The 21,948-nt window shown below is 35.8% G+C and overlaps 1 protein-coding gene across 2 annotated transcripts in view; it reads left to right on the top strand.

The window, feature by feature from the left end:
- PTGFR (prostaglandin F receptor) overlaps window positions 1-18,275 on the top strand; it is a 47,403-nt gene extending 29,128 nt beyond the window's left edge. For both annotated transcript variants that reach the window (XM_007978201.3, XM_073007191.1), the window contains exon 3: window positions 14,365-18,275. In XM_007978201.3, coding sequence (XP_007976392.1) covers window positions 14,365-14,646 — 282 coding nt within the window. In that variant the 3' untranslated portion in view covers window positions 14,647-18,275. The remainder of the gene's footprint in view (window positions 1-14,364) is intronic.
- The last annotated feature ends 3,673 nt before the right edge of the window (window positions 18,276-21,948 follow it).

Genomic DNA, 21,948 nt, shown 5'->3' with positions numbered 1-21,948 from the left:
CTCATTGGTTTCAATTGTTTATTGAGTCTAATCATTTTTTTAGGTAACAGAAGTTTATCTCTTTTCTCCTGATTCTTATACTTCATTTTTTGTTTCTTATAGCATTGTCAATACTATGTTAAATAGTAGTAGTAATAGTGGGCACCCTTGTCTTGTTCCAGATTTTAAAGTGCATCTATACTTTCTCCATTAAGTGTAATGGTTGTTGTAGGTTTTTGATCTACTGTATAGAAATTTCACTGTTTCCTAACTTTAAATCACTCATAAGTACTGTATTAGTTTTCTATCACTGCATAACAGAGTCCTGTAACTCGGCAGCGTGAAACAGTGCTCATCTTATCTCACAGTTCTGTAGGTCAGAAGTCTGGGTGCATTCAACTGAGTTCTCTGCTCAGGGTCTCAACAAGTGCCTGAGATGAAGGCAGGAGCAGTGTTGGGTTGTTACCTAGAGGCTTGGGGGAAGAATCATTTTCAGAGTTCATTCAGGCAGAATCCATTTCCTTGTGACTGTAGATCTGAGGTCCTTGTTTCCTGACTGGCCCTCAGGTTGGGGCTGTCTTCTGCTCCTAGAGTCAGCTTGCATTCCTTCTTCTGTGGCCCCTCTATGCACAAACCAGAAAATATGCAAGGAATTCTTCTTCCACTGGGAATCTCTCTGGCTTCTCTTGCTACCAGCTAGAAAAAGTTCTCTGCCTTTAAAGGGACTCATGTGATTAAATTAGGCCCACTTACTCACTATCTTAAGGTCAGCCATGCCATATAATATAACACAATCATGGGAATCATATCTCATTATATTCACAGGTTCCAGAGACTAGGTTGGGCATATTAAGGGGGTCATTTTTGAAATTCTGCCTAACACAAGTACATACCCAACTTTTGTTATGTACTGTTATATTTTTGTTCATATTCTTCTACTCCTTTCTCAAAGCATATGCACATGTATTAGAGAGGCTCTATCAAGCTTGCCCAACCAGACTAATTTTGTTATTGTTGTTCTATTTTGTTTTGTTTTAGGCTTTCAGCAGCCTGAAGCCATGGTTTTTAGCTTCTCTCTCTAGTGATAAGCAGAAAAGGGGGATGAGGAAGGGGCTTTACTGGCCCAACAAGAAACAGAAACTAAGAACTCGTGACTATTCTCTCCTGTGGACACCCCTGCAAATCTACTTTTTCTAAAAAAATTGGTTTGGCTTTGTGAACCCAATTTATCTTTACTATCTGTTTGGCCTTACTCAGGTTAATTAACTTCCTTTTATCTCCTTTTCCTTATCATTGAAATGGGAATATTAGTGGTACCTATCTCAGAAAGTATATACGAATTATGCAGTAAGTCTTAGCTGTGTAATTATTACTATGTTAACCAAACTAAAACACTATTACTTTGTAATCTTTATTTTCTTAACTACATTATAATCATTTTCCCTTATATTCAAGCATTCCTAGGTGACATCATTTTAATGACTGCAAAGTATTTCATTGTGTAGTTATAATGTAATCTCTTTTTATAAATCCCTGCTTGTTGGAGATTGCTTACATATTTTTTTCATTTTATAAACTACACTGAGATGAACAACTTGTAGGTTGTTGTACACTATTTTTATTTGATTCCTTAGAATGAATTCATAGACATGGAATTGATTTAAGGAGAACTGGCTTACAAGGCTTGTGATATATTTTTCCAAATTGCCCAAATTGCTCTATAGAAAGATTGAACTAATCTGCACATTCCCTTCCTCTTAGTCCAAGAAATATCATTTACTTTTAATGACACTTTTTATATTATAGAATAATATCTTTAGAGACTGAGTCATAGGTAGTCAGGACCTTGAGACAGTGGAAGAAAAAGGAGAACTAATTCAAGTCAAAACTCATGGGGGAAGTGGTCATGAAAAGAAGTCTGAGCTGAAGAATAAGTTTTATGGGAAAGGAGAATGTGAAAAACATGTATAAATACTTTTGGACTAACCAGGAAATAGGGAGTCTGGCACAGGTAGGGTGGATAGGATCTACACGTAGCTCTCAGATATGACAAAGGTTTTGGTAAGGATTACTAACACTGCAACAGAATTTTTATTTAATTTTTATACAATATTTTAAACTAGTTTATATAATAAAGAGATGCCACATTATTGTGGTGAACCATATTCTGTGGTTTAAATGATAACTTGTAAATGAGTGATGTTTTAAAAGTTTGTTAGGTGGGGTCTGTCTGCATTTCATTGTTTAAAGAAGAGACCCAAAGGGTTTTTCAAGTACTCTGGTGATTGCTTAATTTAAATGTTGAATGATACATTCCTAACTTTTGGGAACTATATATCTAGCATCTAATCCAGCAAATATCTCAGTACTAGATTTCTGAAAATAAAAAAGTGAAATTTCAGCAACTCCTTTGGAATACAAAGATCTAGTGCAACTTACATAATACAACAATGTGTGGATTGCTTAATCTTAATGGTGCCTTTTGGGCAGCTGGTGTAGTTGCTCCTATTGAGTATATCCATTAGCTCACTAGAAAATAATGACATCACATGATGAGGGCACTTGTTCAAGGGTGTGAACCTGTCTCCATCGCGGTATGCATCCTTCCTCTTTAAAACCCCGTCCCTTCCACACCATACTCAACAACTGCACACGCATAGGGCTTGATGAGTCGGTTGGCTTCACAATGCACTGGAACAAGAGTAATCCATTTGGTATCAACAAAATGAGGAAGAGGATAAATACATCTAGAGGATTACTGGACGTTTATTAGTTCTTGAAGTGACTTCAGAACCAAATATCTAGATTTGATTTATAATAGATGCCTTATAAATGCTTCTGGAATGAATATTTGCATAGGCCAACTGTTCAGTTATGTAAGTCAGCAAAAAAGGTAAAAAGACATTAAAATTTCTATTTGAATGACCAATAAAAGAAAGGCAAGACATTTGATTACATCCTGCATGCTTTCTTTCTCACTGGCAATACAACCTGATCAGAATTTATCTACCTTAGCTAGTGAACAATGTCCTAACTAAAGCAGCTTGAGAATCACAGTGTAATTTTAGATGTTATTGATCTGCCGTAGTCCCAGCTCTGATACTGAATGGCTATTATCTTGGGCAAATCACCTATCCCTCTTGCCTTGGTTATTTTTTCTCCTGTGAAATGAACAAATTAGACTACACAATTTTCACAATTTTTAGATTCTTTCCAGTTCTAACCTTTTATATCTTTCTCTAATAAAATATTTGTCTTATACCAATCAGAGGGAAATGTGGAATAACTTCATCTAAAGCTCTACACTTTGGACAAATGCAAGATTTTTTTTTTTTTTACTGTTAATATATTTGACCTAAGATAACCACCTTGGCTTAATTAAAGTTCACATAAATCATCCAACTGCTTCTTAATGGTATGAATATTGTTACCCCATCCCCAATTCCAACATGCCAGATGAGTATCAGGAAGCCTAAACTGAAGCAGCCCAAGACTATTGTAATACTTCCAGCCTTACTTAACCTCTGTCATACCGCCATGCTCAAAGATGTAAGAAGGAACCAGCAGTGCAATTCTGACACTAACTACATGGGCTTAGTTCAAATTTCATAGATATACAGCCGAGTCCCCCACAACACTGCCCTGACTTCAGATACCATCTGCAAGCCTGGGAGATTCCCAACCACCTGCACTTCTGACAAACTGGCTACAAATTCAGTTTTCCCACTATCCTCTTGCATTTGGTGATTCACTCGAACGACTTGTAGAACTCAGGAAAGTACCATACTTACAATTTTATTATAGAGGATACAAATTAGGACCAGTCAAAAGAAGAGACCCCTATGGCGAGGTCTGGGAGGGTCCCAAACACTGAGCTTCCATGTCCTTAGGATTAATACACCTCCTACTGTATTAATGGGTATCATCAACCACGGAAGATCATCTGAATTGTGGGTATCCAGGGTTTTTAATTAGGTTTCAGTCTGTAGACATAATTGATTGAATAATTGATCATGTGACTGCATTCAGTCTCTAGAAGACAGACTTCTAGAGACTGATATTATGTGGTTCAAAGACCTGACCCTCTAATCACATGGTTGGTCTTTCAAGTATGGCCAATCCCCATCCTGAAATTCTTTAGGGTTCCACAATGAGTCACCTCATTAACAGAAATTAAGACATGGTCCAAGGTGTCCACCAGAACTAATAAAGACACTCTTATCATTAAGGAAATTCCAAGGGCTTAGAGACTCCCTTCCAGGAAGCAGAGACAATGACTAGTCAAACTCTTTATTACCCACTAAGGCTTAAAAGTAGTATCAGAATATTTTGTTTGTTTTAAAATCTTAGAAACTATTCCAATTGGAAGTAGTCTTCTGGAATTAGCATATTCTTATATTAATAATTCTTTACATAACGATCATACCAAGGAAACACAGTTGATTTTGGTTGATTGCTGAGACTTGTTTGTACTAGATTTACAGCATGCCTTTAAAAACAAAAACAAACAAGTGAAAGAAAGGTCCTGCCCAACACTGCAAGAATTATACACAATTTATGTTATTCACTGGGACTAAAAAACTATTGCTAGATCTTTATTTTAGAGTGGTCTCCTATTCAGCAGCAGAAAACTGAAGATAATGCTTTCTTTATGAAAGGCTGTGGAGTATGGGATTGCTGTGGCATCAAGTTCAACACACTGAGAGCTGAGATTTGATGCATTTCTAGAGATAGTGTTAAATGAGATCACTGGATTCTGCTAAGCATTTTCTAGTGCTCTTTTGCTGTATGTTTGGTGTCATTCGTCAGCAGGGAATGGTTGAAATGTGAGGTATAAATTGGCAGAGTAGAGAGAACCTATGCAGTTTTAACACCATAGCCACTGACATCCAGGGCTTCTAACATTTTCTCCTAGATCTTCCTGAACATGGAGGGCAGGACGAGAACACCAGTGATTTTATTGGAATGAAGCCAAGACAATAACATTTTTGTATGCTTTTTATAATATAGCTCTGAAGAATGAACAAATAAAAAGAATAGAGTCACCATGTATATCATTGTTTGGCAAGTGACAAGTGAGACAGTAAGCAATCCTCAGTCAGTAGCATGACAAGGAAATACTCAAGACAGACACTGACTTGTATTGTGAATGAGGTGCCCTGATGTAGCAAAGGTTTGGGCCCAATAGTGAGTCAAGGAGCCATTTCAAAGATGGGCTACAGTCGCTCATTAAAAGGGATAGACCACAACTGTGCTGATTGTAGAATTAACTGTGACTTGTCCATAAAATAGATGGAGGATGCAATCTGTTTTACAGAAGGCATGTCTTGAAGGGCCTTGTAGCTTTGTTAAGGACAGATGATAGTCAGCAGGTTGAAATTTTCTCTCTAGTGGATCACGTTGATAAATTCTCAAGGTTTTATTTGTATACATTACCACAAGACATAGACTTCAGTTACAATGACAGCAAATGTAATACATACTACTGACTATGAATTTTTAGGTAAGATAAAATGCTTCTTAAAAGATTGTAGAAATCTGGAGATTGGTACTTTTTTTCAGAAAGAATGTCAGCTCAACCTAATGGCTGTATACTGCATTGTGACTTTTTTTTTTTTATTTAAAAGTTGGATTTTTGTGATTTAAAAAAGTAATGCAAATCTTCATTTAAAAGTTTAAATGGCATAAAGACAGCCAGTTTTCATATAGTAGTAAAATTGTTTGAATTTTAGACAATGATTGATGGCCTCTCTTGACTGTATCTTAAACAAAAGGACTTACTGCACTTTTTTGATTATCAGTATTATGCAAATATACTAGTAAACAACTGCCTTCTGAGATCTTAGGGAAGTAATGATTAATGAAGTATAAAAATGTAATTGTAATTGTATCACCCAAATTATGTCAATGAGATACATTAGTGACATACTTATGCTAAAAAAAAGAGAGAGAAAAAAAGACTCCCTCTCTTCCCAAATCTTACAACACATTGAATCTGTCTTCTATTGCATGTTGAACATAACAGTATCAAGAACTTGGTGAAAGCTGGTTATTCATTTATGATGATGATGAGGCTGCTGAAGCAATTGGTATAGTTTTGTGCATTACAGAGAAGGTTGTATGCCAGTTAACAAATAGACACCCACTAAGTGCCCAACACATAGGAAAAGAAGAGTCATAGTTTGTGACCTCTATGGATTCTAACATTTCTTCTCATTAATTAATTCCTTCACTTGATATTTACGGAATACCAGCATGTACCAAGTATTGAGCATGGCACTGGGAATAAGGGTGTCCAGAAGACAAAATCTTTTTCTTGATGGAGTTGACGGTTTAATGGAGTCATGGCATATGCTTCCGAAACAGTAGAAGGGTTAGTAATACACAGAAAATTGTCAGGAGAAAATTATGTGGGGTATAACCATTACACCAGATTATTTTGTAGAGGAGAGAGATTGGCACTGAACTTTGTGGCTAATATTTTAGGCCATGAGATAGGAAATATATTCAAAGAGCTGAAAATCACATGGGAGAGAGTATGATCAGAGATTTAAGCCATAGGCTATTACCTAGAGAATGCTTGGGTATACATTGACTTATAATGAAGAAAGATAAATTTCAATTTGCTGCTTTGGTATGCTGAAGAAAAAAGCACAACACTCAAATTGTCTTATCCTCATGACCAAACAACCAGATTGACTCAAATACCAGCATTACACTGAACTAATTTTAATGACATTTTTTATTAATTCTGGCTCAACTCTTTTCTGTGTGTTCCATGTGCCTTAATTTATTGGTCTTTTAGTATCTTTGCATTTGGTCTACAGGTTTAGATTGGCTTTTTCAAAGACTGATTTTCTTTAAAATGTATGGGTATCTTTTATTTTTGAAAGGACACTCTTCTCATTAAAAATTTCTATCAAATAAAATAGGTAGATGCCGAGGCACAGGGAACAAGCACATACATTTCAGTAAAGAGCTAGATCCCCAAAAAGTGAAGCAACAAACGCATTTTATACATAGTTAGATGTCCAGGCACAGTAAGCAACACACACAAACTTCAATAAATAAGTAGATGCCAAGGCACAGAAGACCAACACATACATTTCAATAAGTAGTTGGATGCTGAGACCGTGAACTAATACACACAGTTTCAATACGCAGATAGAGACTGAGGTACAGCGAACCAACACACACATTTCAATAATAGATAGATGCCCAGGGACAAAAAGCCTATACACATTTCAATAAGTAGATAGATGAGAAAAAACATTCTCATTAAATAATTAATTATTGTACTACAACTTTGAGAATGCTTTGGAAAATCTTTCCAAACTACTGTAACAATAAACTAAATGGGCCAGTTGGAAATTTCTTGCTGGAAAAAACATAATGTGTTATAGGAGGGATGGTTTACTGAAACACCTAACTGGTACAGTCTGCTTTTGCTATAAAACAACGTTGCCAGCAGTCAAATAAAGTAGTCTTTTATTCCTGAATCATTGTACCTCCAATATTACAACTAACTACTGGACTAGCTTTTTCTTTAATTCATAAATGAGATGCTAATAATTACTTCAGTTATAATAAACATTTTTTATTAGGATGAAAATACCTTATGCATCTATTATTACCAATATTTGGAGCATAACTGATATTTTCTTACTGTAACTATATGTTTGATGTAGGTTATCATATCTGGAATGAGCTAGAGTTTATGATGATATTACAAGCATGAAGTAAAATGCCTCAAATTCCTTTTGTGCCAAAGCAAGACATACATACAAATATAAGATTTCATAGATGTGTTTTCTCCTTCTAAGACTTTGGATTTACCTACTGAGTTTTTAACTTCCACCACTGCCAAGGAATAGAAATGATAAAATAAGGATAACTCTTGGGTGAATACAAAAGTTTGGATTAAAAAAGTAAAAATAAGGTCCAAAAGGACATCTGAATATTAGTCTAAAGCAGGGGTCCCCAGTCCCCAGGCCCAGGCCTTTTAGAAAATGGGCCGCACAGTAGGAGGTGAGTGGCAGGTGAGCAAACATTACCACCTGAGCTCTGCCTCCTGTCAGATCAGTGGTGGCATTAGATTCTCATAGGAGCACAAACCCTATTGTGAGCACATGGGAGGGGTTTAGATTGCACACTCCCTATGAGAATCTAATGCCTGATGATCTGAGGTGGAACAGTTTCATCCCAAAACCATCTCCACCTCCAAGGAAAAATTGTCTTCTACGAAACTGGTCTCTGGTGCCAAAAAGGTTGGGGACTGCTGGTCTAAAGAATGAGAGAAAAAGAACTACTGAAATGAAAATCATGCCATTCATCATGGGACAGATAAGAAGTAGGAAGATAAAAGGCACTGAGCATTGTTTTATTCCATCTATCACTATTAGTGAATCTATTAGTGATACTTTTTTACAATTACCTTTTCATTGTGGGACAGATAGCTGTCCTCGCACATTCATTGTTTTGACATCCATCCTTCTGAAGGACACCTTGGTTACATGGTGTTTACTCATTTGATTTTCCTATTGGTTATATCTGTTGTTACGGGCACAGGAGATTTGGAGCAAAACATTTATTAGCACCAGATCCTAATTTTTTAAAGAGATGCTAGTAAAAATATAATCATAGAAATATTGGATGAGAGAGTGCTAGAATCAGCTTGAAAGACAACTAGACATACGCAGATGGAACTAGAATCATAGAGAATTAAAAATGAGCTCTCCTAGTGCCACGGAGGCTCACACACAAATCCTTAGTCATCATCTCCAACTATTCAAATCTTGACTCCACCACATTTTTGTTAGGCCTGACCTAGGGCAAGTTAACCTCTCTGTACCTCAGCTTCATCTCTCAGAGGTGTTAGCAGGATTAAATGAGACAATAGATGTAAAATATTAAAACAGTGCCTGAAACATACTAAGTCATAAATGTTAGTTTTTTAAATCATCTTATTCGTAAATAAAACGTAGCACCACTGGCCTCATTACTGGGAATGGTGTAGTGGAAGACAGACTTGGAATCCAGATAGACTTGGGCTGAAATTTTGCCTTTGCCACTTACCAGCAGTGTGAACTTGGGCAAGTTAATGTGTCTGGGACTTGGCTTTCTTTTTGGCAATATCAGAAACACAGCAACCACCTCTGGGGGTTTTAGGAGGATGAAATGGGTTCATATTTATAAAGTGTTAACACGACTTTCTCCTTCCCTTTCCTCCTTCCTTGAAGACACACTGGGGTAAAGAAATTCCATGATCCCTGTTGTGCCTAAGCCACGCCAGTGAACCTGGTCTTCTTGCACCACCCCTGTGGCTGGAGGTTTGAGACACTGACAGGTATATTTGATGGCCAGCAGTAGGTTGGTCAAAGCTTTAAAGTTGAATCAAATTAATTGATTAGTCAGTAAGTTTGATTTAAAAAGATTGAACTAACAACCTATTATACAGAGGATGCAGGGATGGCAGAGTTTCTTTAAACAAGAGCAAGTCCTCTAAGACAGAGATGTCTCTGTTGTAGCACCTTGAATCCCACCACCTCCATCCCAGTTCCCAAACCCTTCTGGGATCTGGCTCAGGTAGGAGTCTCTGCACCCCTGCCTCCTTCTCTTCGCCTGCCCCAGTGATCTTCAATTGTGGCCCTTCCTTAAGAACAGCAAAGGCTTATGGGGAGATGTAACGTTTATCACCATAACAATTAAACAAGTTAAAACTCACTTTAACTTTACTAGGATTTCTTATCTTGAGTAAATAGAAACTTCTGTGCAGACTAGAAGTTAAAGGTTACAGAGAATCTGAGGAATTCCCTGAAACAAAAGTTCATATAAGTTTTCTTTCCTTATACTGTTTTTTTTTTTTTAACCTTAAATCCAACTTGACTCTTTTGACCTGAGGTTGCCTGGCCTGCTTTTTGTGTAACCCTCCTAACTCCTGTACTTGTAATTGCCTGTTTTTTCTTGTCTTCCCCAATTCAACTGTAGGAGTCTCTTCCTAAAAGATGTTGTACAAAGCAGAGGAGAAGGATTTGAGAAAGTTAAAGACATAGTTCCTACCCTCAAGACACGAGGGACTATTATACACATACTGACATTATCTCATTTCAATATGTTCTACATATTATACTGATACTATGTTTATCAATGTTAAGGGAGTGGTGTCACACACAACGGCTGCATAGAATGAGAGATTACTCAGCTACAGAGAGATCGAGAAAGGTTTTCTGCAGAAGATGGGACAGGAAGGATAGGAGGATTTAGATAGGTAATTTTTAGTGAGGGACGGGCAGGAAAAATGGCATGTTTTTGGCTTTTGCGAAATATTCTGTAACTGGAGTAAACAAAATGAAAGAAGAAGAACAAATAAATAGAGACTAGAAAACCACTTAGGAGTCTGTAATACTATGTTTGCTTTTAAAGCGATAAGACACTCAATGAGAAAGGACAGAAAAACAAGGTGTGGGTTGAGAGGCAACATGAAAGCGGATCAAACAACTTATACATGGGTGCTGGCTCATATGTGACACCTGAGGCTCCAGAATTGGAAGTTTACAGAGTCTCACTCTGTTACCCAGGCTGGAGTGCAGTGGTGTGATCTCTGCTCACTGCAACCTCTGCCTCTCAGGTTCAAGAGATTCTCGTGCCTCAGCCTCCTGAGTAGCTGGGACTACAGGCAGGTGCCACCATGCCTAGCTGCTAAATTCATTAATATCAAGTCACAGATATGTCACTGTAACTCCATATATGTATATACAAATGTTTATATATCCATATTCACATTTTCTAAGTATTTGAATAATTTGAAAAATAAGCAGGGAAAATTGAAGCTTGTCTTACTCTACATATTCACTGAGTAAAATTATTAAGTAAGAGAGTATTTCCTGTAATATACTATGAACTAGGATCAATTCACAAGGGAATATGCAAGGGAGAAAGTAGCTAATGTAGTCCTGGAGGCACAGATAGGAGTAGTTTGTCCAAAAGGAAATGATGCTCCATTGAGCTTTGTAGTTATTGGACCATATATAGAGTTAATTTATTTCTGTCCAGTGTATTTTCTTAAAGAAAGATTGAGAAACTAGAGTATAAGAGGTAGGGGTTTGCAAACCATTTTGCATGAAAAGCAGTTGAAGAAATGTAAGACTAGTATTATTTTAAGATATGTGAAAGGCTGACATTTAGTAAATGGACTGATTATCCCATGATGCTCTAGAAAACAAGATTAAAATATGTTGAGTAAATTTTAGTTCCTGGTAACACAAAACATTCTACAACTCATACAGCTCAAATGGAAAAGATTTTTTCCTGAATAGTGCTGATACTTTCTTCTCACATACTTAATGACATCCCTAAGTAATTTCTGCTTTGTATAGAAGTCTGGACTAGATAACATTTTCCTGCAGCCTGTAAGATTTGTGATTCTGTCTTCACATGAGAGGTGATGTAGACAGTCCTCTATGTGCATAATAAATGGAGACCATTTTGTTTCCTTCTGTTCCCAGAATCCCCTCAGTTACATTTCTGTTTTACTCACATTAACTTGGGTCTTGGTGGTAGTGCCATCTAGCACAATGCCTAGATACAGTAGACACTCAAAACTACTTGCTGCTGAATTGATTTACATTTATAAATATGCAGAGGAATGGAAGCATAATTATCAAATTTACCATTGCTTTGAATAGTAAACAGCCACAGAGCCTGACTCTGGCCAACACATGTACAGACATGGGGGAGAGATGATGGGATAACATCCAGAATAAAACCTTAGCAAACATGGGCTCTATTATCTATGAGTAAAGTAGCCTGGCATATTCATTAACTTTGGTGACCTTAAAAGTTGATAGAATTGTTTTAGGTGGCCCAAATGAATGGAGATCCATTGTATTACCAACTATTTTGTTCTTTGCAACCTGGCAATAAACATATACTCTCCTTCCTCCATGCTTCTTTGACCTCATTATTTCTCTTATGTTAGTGTCCAGTGTTTTACAGTTATCAGGGGAATTGATTAATTTTTTCATAGAAAATTCAAATACTTTGTCCTGTGTACTTCTCAGAACTCTAATCATTAACAAAGATACACAACTGTAATGTGCCAAGGTTTGCAGGAAGATATTTTAGAAAATAACCCATATTCCTTTAGTTCCATGTACTGGGTAGCTCTTGGAAACTCTATGAAAGGCTGTGTGTATGATGAGACTCTGTACATAAGTGTCTGGAATACAAGTGCAGGTGGGCTAGACAGATAATAATGTTCTCAAGGCTTGTCAGGAGGCTGTTGCCAGAGACCAGAGAAAATGGCTTCCGACTGCTTTTGTCGAACCAGCTTTCAGACATCCTCGTTCTGACCCCGGTTCCCTCATGCCCCTTGCCAGTCTTATCAGGGCTTCAGTTTTCCGGAGATTCTGTGGTAACTTCAGTGCTGCTCTACTCACATCCACAGAGATGTACACAAATAATCCACATCAGTTTTGATTCTTTAGTAAAATAGTATATTTCCACACATTTCTTAGGAAAAAACATGATTTATAAAAGTAATGCATGATCTATGTAGAAAATTAGTGAATTTGAGACAAACAAAACGAGGAAATCAAAAGTTTCTGTAGTTCTGCTGTCTAGGGTTAACCAATGAAAACAATGACATATACGCTAGGCTTTTATCCGTGCACAAAATTACATATTTGAGTTTTTTTCAAAAATGGAACCATATAATCAATACAGTTTGGCAGTTTGCTTTTTAAAAAGTTAACACCCAATCACAAACATTAAAGTCTGCCTAAATATCAATTATGTGAAAGTACTGTAATTTATCTTCTGTTGGATACTTAGGTGGTCCTGAATTATCAATATTATGAATGTATTTGTTATTACTAATATACTAATGATAAATGATATTTCTTTTACAGAAATACTTTCCCCACATTTATTGGTGGCTAAATAATTAGTGCTTCTTCCAAGTCAGGCTGTGGAGTAACCCCTTTCCAAGGCTGGGGTTGGGCGTTAAAGGTGGGGAGAGAGTAATGATGAGTGCTTGGGCAGTGCCCTACTGTTCTGGGGAGAAACCTGGGCACTGGGACCCCTCAGAAGAGGACTCCATGCCTTTCCATGTCTGGTGACCACACTGCTGTTTATAGGGGAGAGAGGAGAATCAGAGAAGTGTGCACCATGTAACTCAAAACAAAAGGAGTTATACAAACAAAAGCTCAGAAGGGCATGGTGCATCTGGGACCGATGAGACCTTCACAGTGGTTGTATCGTAGGGAATTTGCAGGGGAGATGAGAATATAGAAGTAGACTTCAGATGCATCATCAAGAAGTTAGCTGAGGAGTTTGTACTTTATTGTGTAGACAAAGAAGGTTTTGATAAAGATCTTCAACCATTGGTATCATTGGGTCAAATTAAGATGTACATTTCTTTCTAGTAATGGATCTTGATTTTCTTTTTACTTGTGTTTTGGTCTTTGTTACATCATCTTTTAATGGTGGCAAATTGACCCAAATTTCACTTTTCAGTTTTACCCTTTGTTTATTTATTTCTTATTTGTTTGTACATCCAAGATGTTTTCAAAGTCACCTTATATGTTCCACAACTGTTTGTTTGAAAGTCAAAGCTGGGACCAGTGATTTGCTTAGTTCTAACATGTAACTGGGACAATTTTATAGAACTGATTCCATGAAATGATCTCTTCAAAATCATGGGTGGTCAGGAAATGGACACATGAAGCCACAAAATACATTGTTACTGTTAAGTCACGATGGTAGTGTAGAGAGAAACTCCTTTCCTCAAAGTCCTTAGAAAATTCCATTGCATACTTTCTGGAATGTTTTAGCCAAGTTAAGGCTAGGGCAAAGAGATGTAGAAAAAGAAATATAAAATTGAGGAGAGTGGTATCCTTGTAGTTAACAAGCAGAAAATCTAAAAGTAACATTCGTCATATACCATTTGCAAATTAATATCAGATGGTCTAAATTCATTTTGTAAAACTATTTGTTAGCGTATCTATAATTTATTTATTTAAAAATACTTCATTGAAATAAAACAGATGTGTGTTGGCTTTGCATTTAATATTCTCAGAAGTATGAGAAGGTCAGTTACTGATATCAATGTTTGTCCTCCCTTAGGTGATTCTGTTTATGCATATTTGACTTTCTATAGAAGTTATCAATTTTGCAGTTCTAATGTCAATTCGAATTCAAATGATTCAATTGTCTCCATGAGTGTTTCTGCTATTATTCATTTCTTTCTATCAGTATTTTGCACAACAGCATCACTCTGTGGAAAGTGAAATGAATGTCATCCAGCATAGCTAGTTAAGTTTTAAAAAGTTATAGGATTGGAAAAAAGGCTGCATCAACTAATTTCCCTGTTTTCTTCTTTTCTAGGTGACAATGGCCAACATTGGAATAAATGGAAATCATTCTCTGGAAACCTGTGAAACAACACTTTTTGCTCTCCGAATGGCAACATGGAATCAGATCTTAGATCCTTGGGTATATATTCTTCTACGGAAGGCTGTCCTTAAGAATCTCTACAAGTTTGCCAGTCGATGCTGTGGAGTGCATGTCATCAGCTTACATATTTGGGAGCTTAGCTCCATTAAAAATTCCTTAAAGGTTGCTGCTATTTCTGAGTCACCAGTTGCAGAGAAATCAGCAAGCACCTAATTTAATAGGACAGTAAGTCAGTGTAGGGCTAGAACAAAATTAAGACATGTTTGGCAATATTTCAGTTAGTTAAATACCTGTAGCCTAACTGGAAAATTCAGACCTTATCATGTAGTTTGAAAATACTTTTGTCAGATTCAGGTTTTGAAATTTGTCAAATAAACAGTATAATTGTACATTTTTCACTTGTTTTTGCCAATGGGAGGTAGACACAATGAAATAATGCCATGGGAGTCACACTGAAAGCAATTCTGAGCTTTATCTGTCTTATTTATGCTTTGAGTGAATCATCTGTTGAGGTCTAATGACTTTATTTGGCCTATTTGCCAGAGAACATCTTATTGCAGCCTGCATAGTGAAATGGTTATTTTGAGATCACTGCTCTGTAGCTAATCCTTATAAATTAGGCTCAATAAAATAAAGCACTCTTATTTTTTGATCTGGCCTATTTTGCCCGTCATTATGTAGCCTTAATTAATACATGCATGGTCATGACACCCGGAAGTCGTGACGGTTTATTGTAACAACCTTTGCATATTCCAGGTCTGGCGGACAGGTTGCCTGATCTTGTAATCCTATCTAGAATGGGCCCATTCTTGTCATATTTGACAAACAGGCATTACTTACATTTATTATTATGAAGGTCGATTGTTGTTGGAAGTGTTTTTTGATGTCACAGATTAGCGATTTTCAAATAATCATTTTTTTCTCTGAAAATTGTGCGCATGATTGCGCAATAAATAATTTTTAGAGAAACAAAGGCTCTATCTCAGCACACTGATGGACAACTAGAATTACAGCAGTTTCAAAACTCTACCATGGATAATGCAAACAAACAGAAGCTACATGTCAGTGATAGGTGCAAAGAATATTGGCAAAAGGTGCTTTACTTTGAGCCATTATTTGTGTCAGAGAACAAAAGAAACATAATCAATATACAATATTCAAAGACTATCTGCTGCTAGTATGTTTCTTCTTTACACACATATACACACAGACATCAGAAAATTCTGTTGATAGCAGGTTCATTAAATTTGTAAGATGGCATATTCTAAAGCCTGTGCTACCAGTACTAAGAGAGGAAGAATGGCAATTTGCCAAGTACTTGGGGATTATTATAACGATTAACTAGGCGATCAAGAGATAATCTCTCTCCAAATTTTCCAGTAATAATTGAGAATTTTTCTTTGCTTGTTTGTGTAATTCAACCAAAAGAATTTCAGTACTCATTCAAATTGTCCTAGGTCTATCAGAAATAAGGGTAGGTAGTCCTGCTTTATAATAGGGAAATGCATTTCTGTATAAGAGTTCTTTGCTTTCATTAACTTGGATTCATTTAAAAATTAATCTTCTCTGTTAGGCTGATTTCAGATTCTCTAGGAAATCTGTGTAATTCAATGAGACTTAAATTATTATGCTCATAAATATCTGCTTTTGATTGGTAATTTACATTGGAAGTCATGTTAACTTTTAGTGATTTTTTTTGTAAATTTCCATAAGTAAATTAAAAGGAATTAAGCAAATAGCCGCACTGAAGATTTAAAGGCAACACTTTTTCAGTAAGTTTAAAGAAGAGAAACACAAACATATTAGCACATGATATTCTGATTTTTAGGCCAGTAAATAATAACACAAATTTAGGTTATTCTCATTTATAGAGCACATAGTAGATGCTCGGTAAATACTTGCCAGGTTGAACTACAGACAAGAACCTCTTGGTGCAAAATGAACACAGAATTGCAAAGTTTTGTGCAGTTTTAATTTAAACTGACGGTTATAGATTTTTGTAGTATATGTGAGTGTATGTATGTATATACACAAATGAATATGTTTGTGATATGTATTTCTATAGTACATATGCTTTAAAAAAAAGCTGCTGCAATTAGTGACTATTATTACATTACATAAATGCTCTCATTTGTTTCAAGAAATCTTAAAGCCCAGAAGACCTTTCAGATGGTTCATTTGCTTTCAGAGGAGAATTTATTTCATACAGTTACTTAAGAGTGTTGATATCTTGTGAACAGAGACATAAGGAACCATTCTCCATCCTTCCTCATCATGCTAGGTACAATGCTTCCATGAATATTTCCATGTATTTTGACTGGGGAGAGGCATGGAGAAGGAACTCTCATTTAGGGACTCCAGGCTCCTTCTCCTTGAGGCTTCTAAACAAATGGCAGAATTCTTGCTGTATTGCCATGATGTCACCCTGGCCATGTGAACTGACTTGGGGAGATCTTGCAACATGACCATGTGTGAGAATGTATGAGCATGCAAGGCTTTGAGGAGTGAGAGAGAAGTGTACATATCATAGGAGGGTTATCTATGTTATCTGAGCATAGATTTGGGTAACCAAATTAGTCTTAAAAATGATGTTAAACCCAAGAAGTAGACATCAAAAATTAAAAAAAATATATGTTTTCATTGTTTTAAGTTTTTCTTCTGAGTAAAACAAAATTAAAGAAAACAAATGCAACAATGTTCACATCTGACTTCAGAGTTTTATTTCTGTTGTTATATGTGTTGCATGTAGCTTGGCAATTTACTGTATAATGTATAATAGACTGGAACATCTACCAATACCTTTCATATAAATGTTCAAAGTAGAAGTATATTTGTTCAGGTTTCTGGAAATAAATTGTAAAATAAATAGTACAAATAGTTTCAATAAATTTACCAATTTGAGTGTTTTCAGCTCTATTTCAAAACTCATAACTGATCTTCAGAGTTACTGAATTTCCTTTTGAACTGGGTAAGGCATTATCCAAGCAACTTCACATACTATTTAAACATGATTTCTGGGTAATTATATTATTCTGGACAAATAACCTAAACATGTCAGGATTTTTACAAGTGTTAGTGAATTTTTCTAAAAAGCTGAGACAAAAGCAAAATCATCACACATAGGTTTTTATTACTATAAATACAAAGATAGATAATGCTGATTCACAATTAGCTATGGGTGTATCCAAAACAGCACACATTTTACTGATGGGTTTAACTAGGTGATAGAAATGTGCGCTTAATTTTTTTTCCTAGAGGCAGAAAGTTGCTTCTAATTATCTATATAGTTAAAATGAAAAATACCTGAAAGTTAATATACACATATGTAGATATATTTGTGTTATGTGATAAATGTTTCCTTTTTGCACACTTTTGGACTTGAGAAATCTGCTTTTGTTTCGTGCCTACTCTGAGTTTAGAACTCAAATAAGAGCACTTGTTAAATATAGAGTGAACTTTTTGTTAAAACTCTTGCTAGTTTCACCTGTATACCATCATTGCTCCAAATTAAATAACTGTTTTGGGTCAGAATATAAATGCTGGGAATATACATTTTATTACTTCTTAATCTAGGTGTCAAAGATTTTACCACCTGGTAAATAATGTTGGACTTCAACTTGTTACTGGCACATTTTAATAGTCGACAAAACGTGAAACGTGTTTTTCTTTGTTGTGTGAATAAATGTATGTTGTGCTCTTCATACTTGTTGGATTGTATAGAGATTAAATAGTGATATGTATATATTGTTGTTTGCTTTGGTATGCAATTCATGTAATTTCAGTGCTTTGACTAGCTTAAAACTTCAAATAAGTAATTTTATAATAAAGTTGGACTAATGTTTTTCAAGAGTGATTATTTTTAGGAGGGCCATATAAAACTTGAAACGCTTGAACCTAAGCTCCCGTTTTATCTGCTACTGGATGGGAAGAATTTCAACTTGTTTTCCATTACTACCTTTTGCTCTCCCACCCTACCCACTCTTCTGTGATATCTTCACTCTTCTACCTGTGTCTCAACTTACCTAGGCAAGTCATAATTTAGATATAAATCTGATTATTTCCCAAACCTCCAGGTTTAGGTATATCATTCAGAAAAGCCTAGATATGTCTGTAATAAGAAACAACCTCCAAATTACAGCGCCATAAACCTCACAAAAGTTTATATCTCATTTATGGCTCCTGTCCACTCTGAAGGGGAGCTCTGCTGCCGTAATCACTCAGAGAACTCAGGTGACAAAACAGCCACCATTGTATGTGGCTGTTCCTCATGCTACAGAGCATGGTGAGTCACACACAGGCTGTTAGAATTTCCATCTGGAAGTAACACACATTTGCATACACTTCTCCAGCTAACATAAATAATGTGGCTTTACTAACTTCCCAGGGGGCAGCTAAGTGCAATACTATGATATGTTAGGAGGAAAACAGAAACTAATTCGTAGACAGCACTAATGATTTCATTCTTGTCTTCCTAATAGCATTTAAACAGAAACCATTTTTAAAAGTTGTGTTTAACATTTAGGAACATCATGGCATAAAAATATTTGGCACTCACTCTTCGTAAGTACTGACAAGCATGGTCTTGTAATCTGTAAAGATAAGGTAGAATAAATGAACAAAAAGAAATTTTAGATGACCAAAAGGACAATATAATAGAAAGAGGGAAATCTTGGTTCTTAAAAATTCAGACAATTGAAACATTTCTGTACAATACCAAGCATTGTTGCAGTATTGTCTGAAATGGATGCTTTTCTAATAAAAGAAAATGACTAAAACATATTTTGCCTTTGCACTTTTAGTTTCCCTATAATAGCATATATTTACCTTGATATAAAGGCAGTTCACTGAGTTCTATCAAATTATTGGAAAACTTGAAGTATAATCACACTAGAACAAGATAAAAATGTAAATTTCTTTTCTTTTTCTCCAAGTGGGAACAGTGCCTTCATTTTGAACTCAAACATGACAGTACATGAAGTCAGTCAGAAACTTGGTAAAATTAAATCATAGCAATCTTGAGATGTAGGTTCATATAAACCAAATGTTCTGTTCTAAGCCTCAACTGAAAGTTATTGCACAGAATTTTTGGCAGAGCTGTTTTTCTGCCCTGCATAAATATCAACTGAAAGTAATATGATGAAGATAAGATATGTGATTATGAGAAAGTAGTTTGAAGGTTTTTATGCTATTAGTCTCATATTTGCTCAAGTATATTTTCAGTAAACAATCTAGACAGTTTATGAGAAAATCATGAACATTTCACTTTATATTTATCTTATAATAAAGAAGAGGCAGATTACTGAAATCCGAAGGAACTGTATCTTAAATTTGAAGTGCACTTTAAATTTTAACAAGGACCTAAACTCAGTCTTAGTGTTTCATATTTAACTTGATTTGAATTATTTTCAATGCCTGATTTGTAAAACTCCAAATTAACAAAATGCATTGTGTTGTTGTAGTGCTAAGTTCTATATTAAATGAGGTAATCTTATACTAGTATATAGTTACATAATTTTAGTTTTAGAAAGTGAGGCCATGCTAGACACACTGTTGTACTGAAAATTTTTATTTCAATAGTCTATGTTAGTACATAAAAGTATTCTTTTCAACAGCTACATAGTTGTATTAGTCCCTTTTCATGTTGCTGATAAAGACATACCTGAGACTGAGAAGAAAAAAAGGTTTAATGAACTTACAGTTCTACACAGCTGTGGAGGCCTCACAGTCATGGAGGAAGGCAAGGAGGAGCAAGTCACATCTTACATGGATGGCAACAGGCAAAGAAAGAGCTTGTGCAGGGAAACTGCCATTTTTAAAACCATCAGATCTGGTGAGACCCATTCACTCATGAATAGCATGGAAAGACCTGCCCCAATAATTCAGTCACCCTCCTACTGGGTTCCTCTCAGAACACATGGAAACTGTGGGAGTTAAAATTCAAGATGAGATTTGGGTGGGGACACAGCCAAATCATATCAAAAGTATTACATAACATGAATGTATCATAATTTGAATAACAATTTTTGTATTGATAGAGAGTTGTTTATATTTCCAGTTACTTGCTTTTTTTTTTTTTTTTTTTTTGAGATAGAGTCTCTCTCTGTCACCCAGGCTGGAGTGCAATGGTGCAATCTTGGCTCACTGCAACTCTATCTCCTGGGTTCAAACGATTCTCCTGCCTCAGTCTCCCAAGTAGCTAAGATTACAGGTGTCCACCACCATGCCCAGCTAATTTTTTTTTGTATTTTTAGTAGAGATGGGGTTTCACCACGTTGGCCAGGCTGATCTTGAACTCCTAACCTCAAGTGATCTGCCCACCTCAGCCTCCCAAAGTGCTGGGATTATAGGCATGAATCACTGTGTCCAGCTCCCTCTTTCAAATAATGCTATTTCAATACGTATGTTCTTATATTTCTATTTTTGAAGTTTGCAGAATCACCAGATTAGACATGCTCATTTTCAATGTCGATATGTACTGCTAAAATAGGTATTGTGTACTCCCATTCTCTTCTAAGAAAAAATGCTTGATTCTTGGTATCACCCACTGTGTATTTTAGCAATCTTTCTGTTTTTACCAGTTTAATAGACTAAAATTAAATCATATTTAAATCATACTTTATGTTACTTGTATTTTCCATTGCTAATAAAGTTGAGGCATCTTTTCATACATTGGTAAGTCATTTATACTGCTTCTATGAATTTCCTGTTCTTGGCTTTTTTTCCATTTTTAATTTTTTTTTTTTACTTGCAGTAAGACTATGTATATTAAGGATATTTACCTTTTTTCAATATATATGATATTGTTTGGCTGTGTCCCCACCCAAATCTCATCTTGAATTCACACATGTTGTGGGAGGGGCCCAGTGGGAGGCAATGAAATCATGGGGTCAGGTCTTTCACATGCTGTTCTCATGATGGTGAATAAGTCTCAGGAGATCAGATGGATTTTAAAAGAGAAATTTCCCTGCACAAGCTCTCTTTGCCTGCTGTCATCCACAAAAGATGTGACTTGCTCCTCCTTGCCTTCTACCATGACTGTGAGGCCTCCCCAGCCATGTGGAACTGTAAGTCCAATAAATTGCTTTCTTTTGTAAATTGCCCAGTCTCAGGTATGTCTTTATCAGCAGTGTGAAAACGAACGAATACAATATATGTTACAATTTTTTTTTCCGGCTGCCATTTTATTCTGCAGTGAGGGTGTTTTGTTGGTTTGTTGTTTACCATGTAAGAGTTTTACAAAATTTTACAAAGTTTTAAGAAGACTTATCTTTTGTAGATTCTTTGATTTGTTTCTTGTTTAGAAAACATTTTTCTCCTCAAAGATTATAAATATATTCCCATTGTCATTTTCTACAATTAGAGTTTTATCTTTAGATTTTCTAGATTTTATGGAATTTATTTTTTTGTGCCTCATGTGAGTTAGAAATTTTGTTTTCCCCTAAATGTATAGTCAATAGACACACCAATAGTTTTTAAGTTACATTCTTGAAATCTTACTTTAGGTAGTATGTTAGT

The sequence above is a fragment of the Chlorocebus sabaeus genome, chromosome 20, assembly GCF_047675955.1.
Source record: "Chlorocebus sabaeus isolate Y175 chromosome 20, mChlSab1.0.hap1, whole genome shotgun sequence".
NCBI classification, from domain to species: domain Eukaryota; kingdom Metazoa; phylum Chordata; class Mammalia; order Primates; family Cercopithecidae; genus Chlorocebus; species Chlorocebus sabaeus.
Note: the sequence above shows the minus strand (reverse complement) of the source record. Positions and strands in the feature narration are given on the sequence as shown.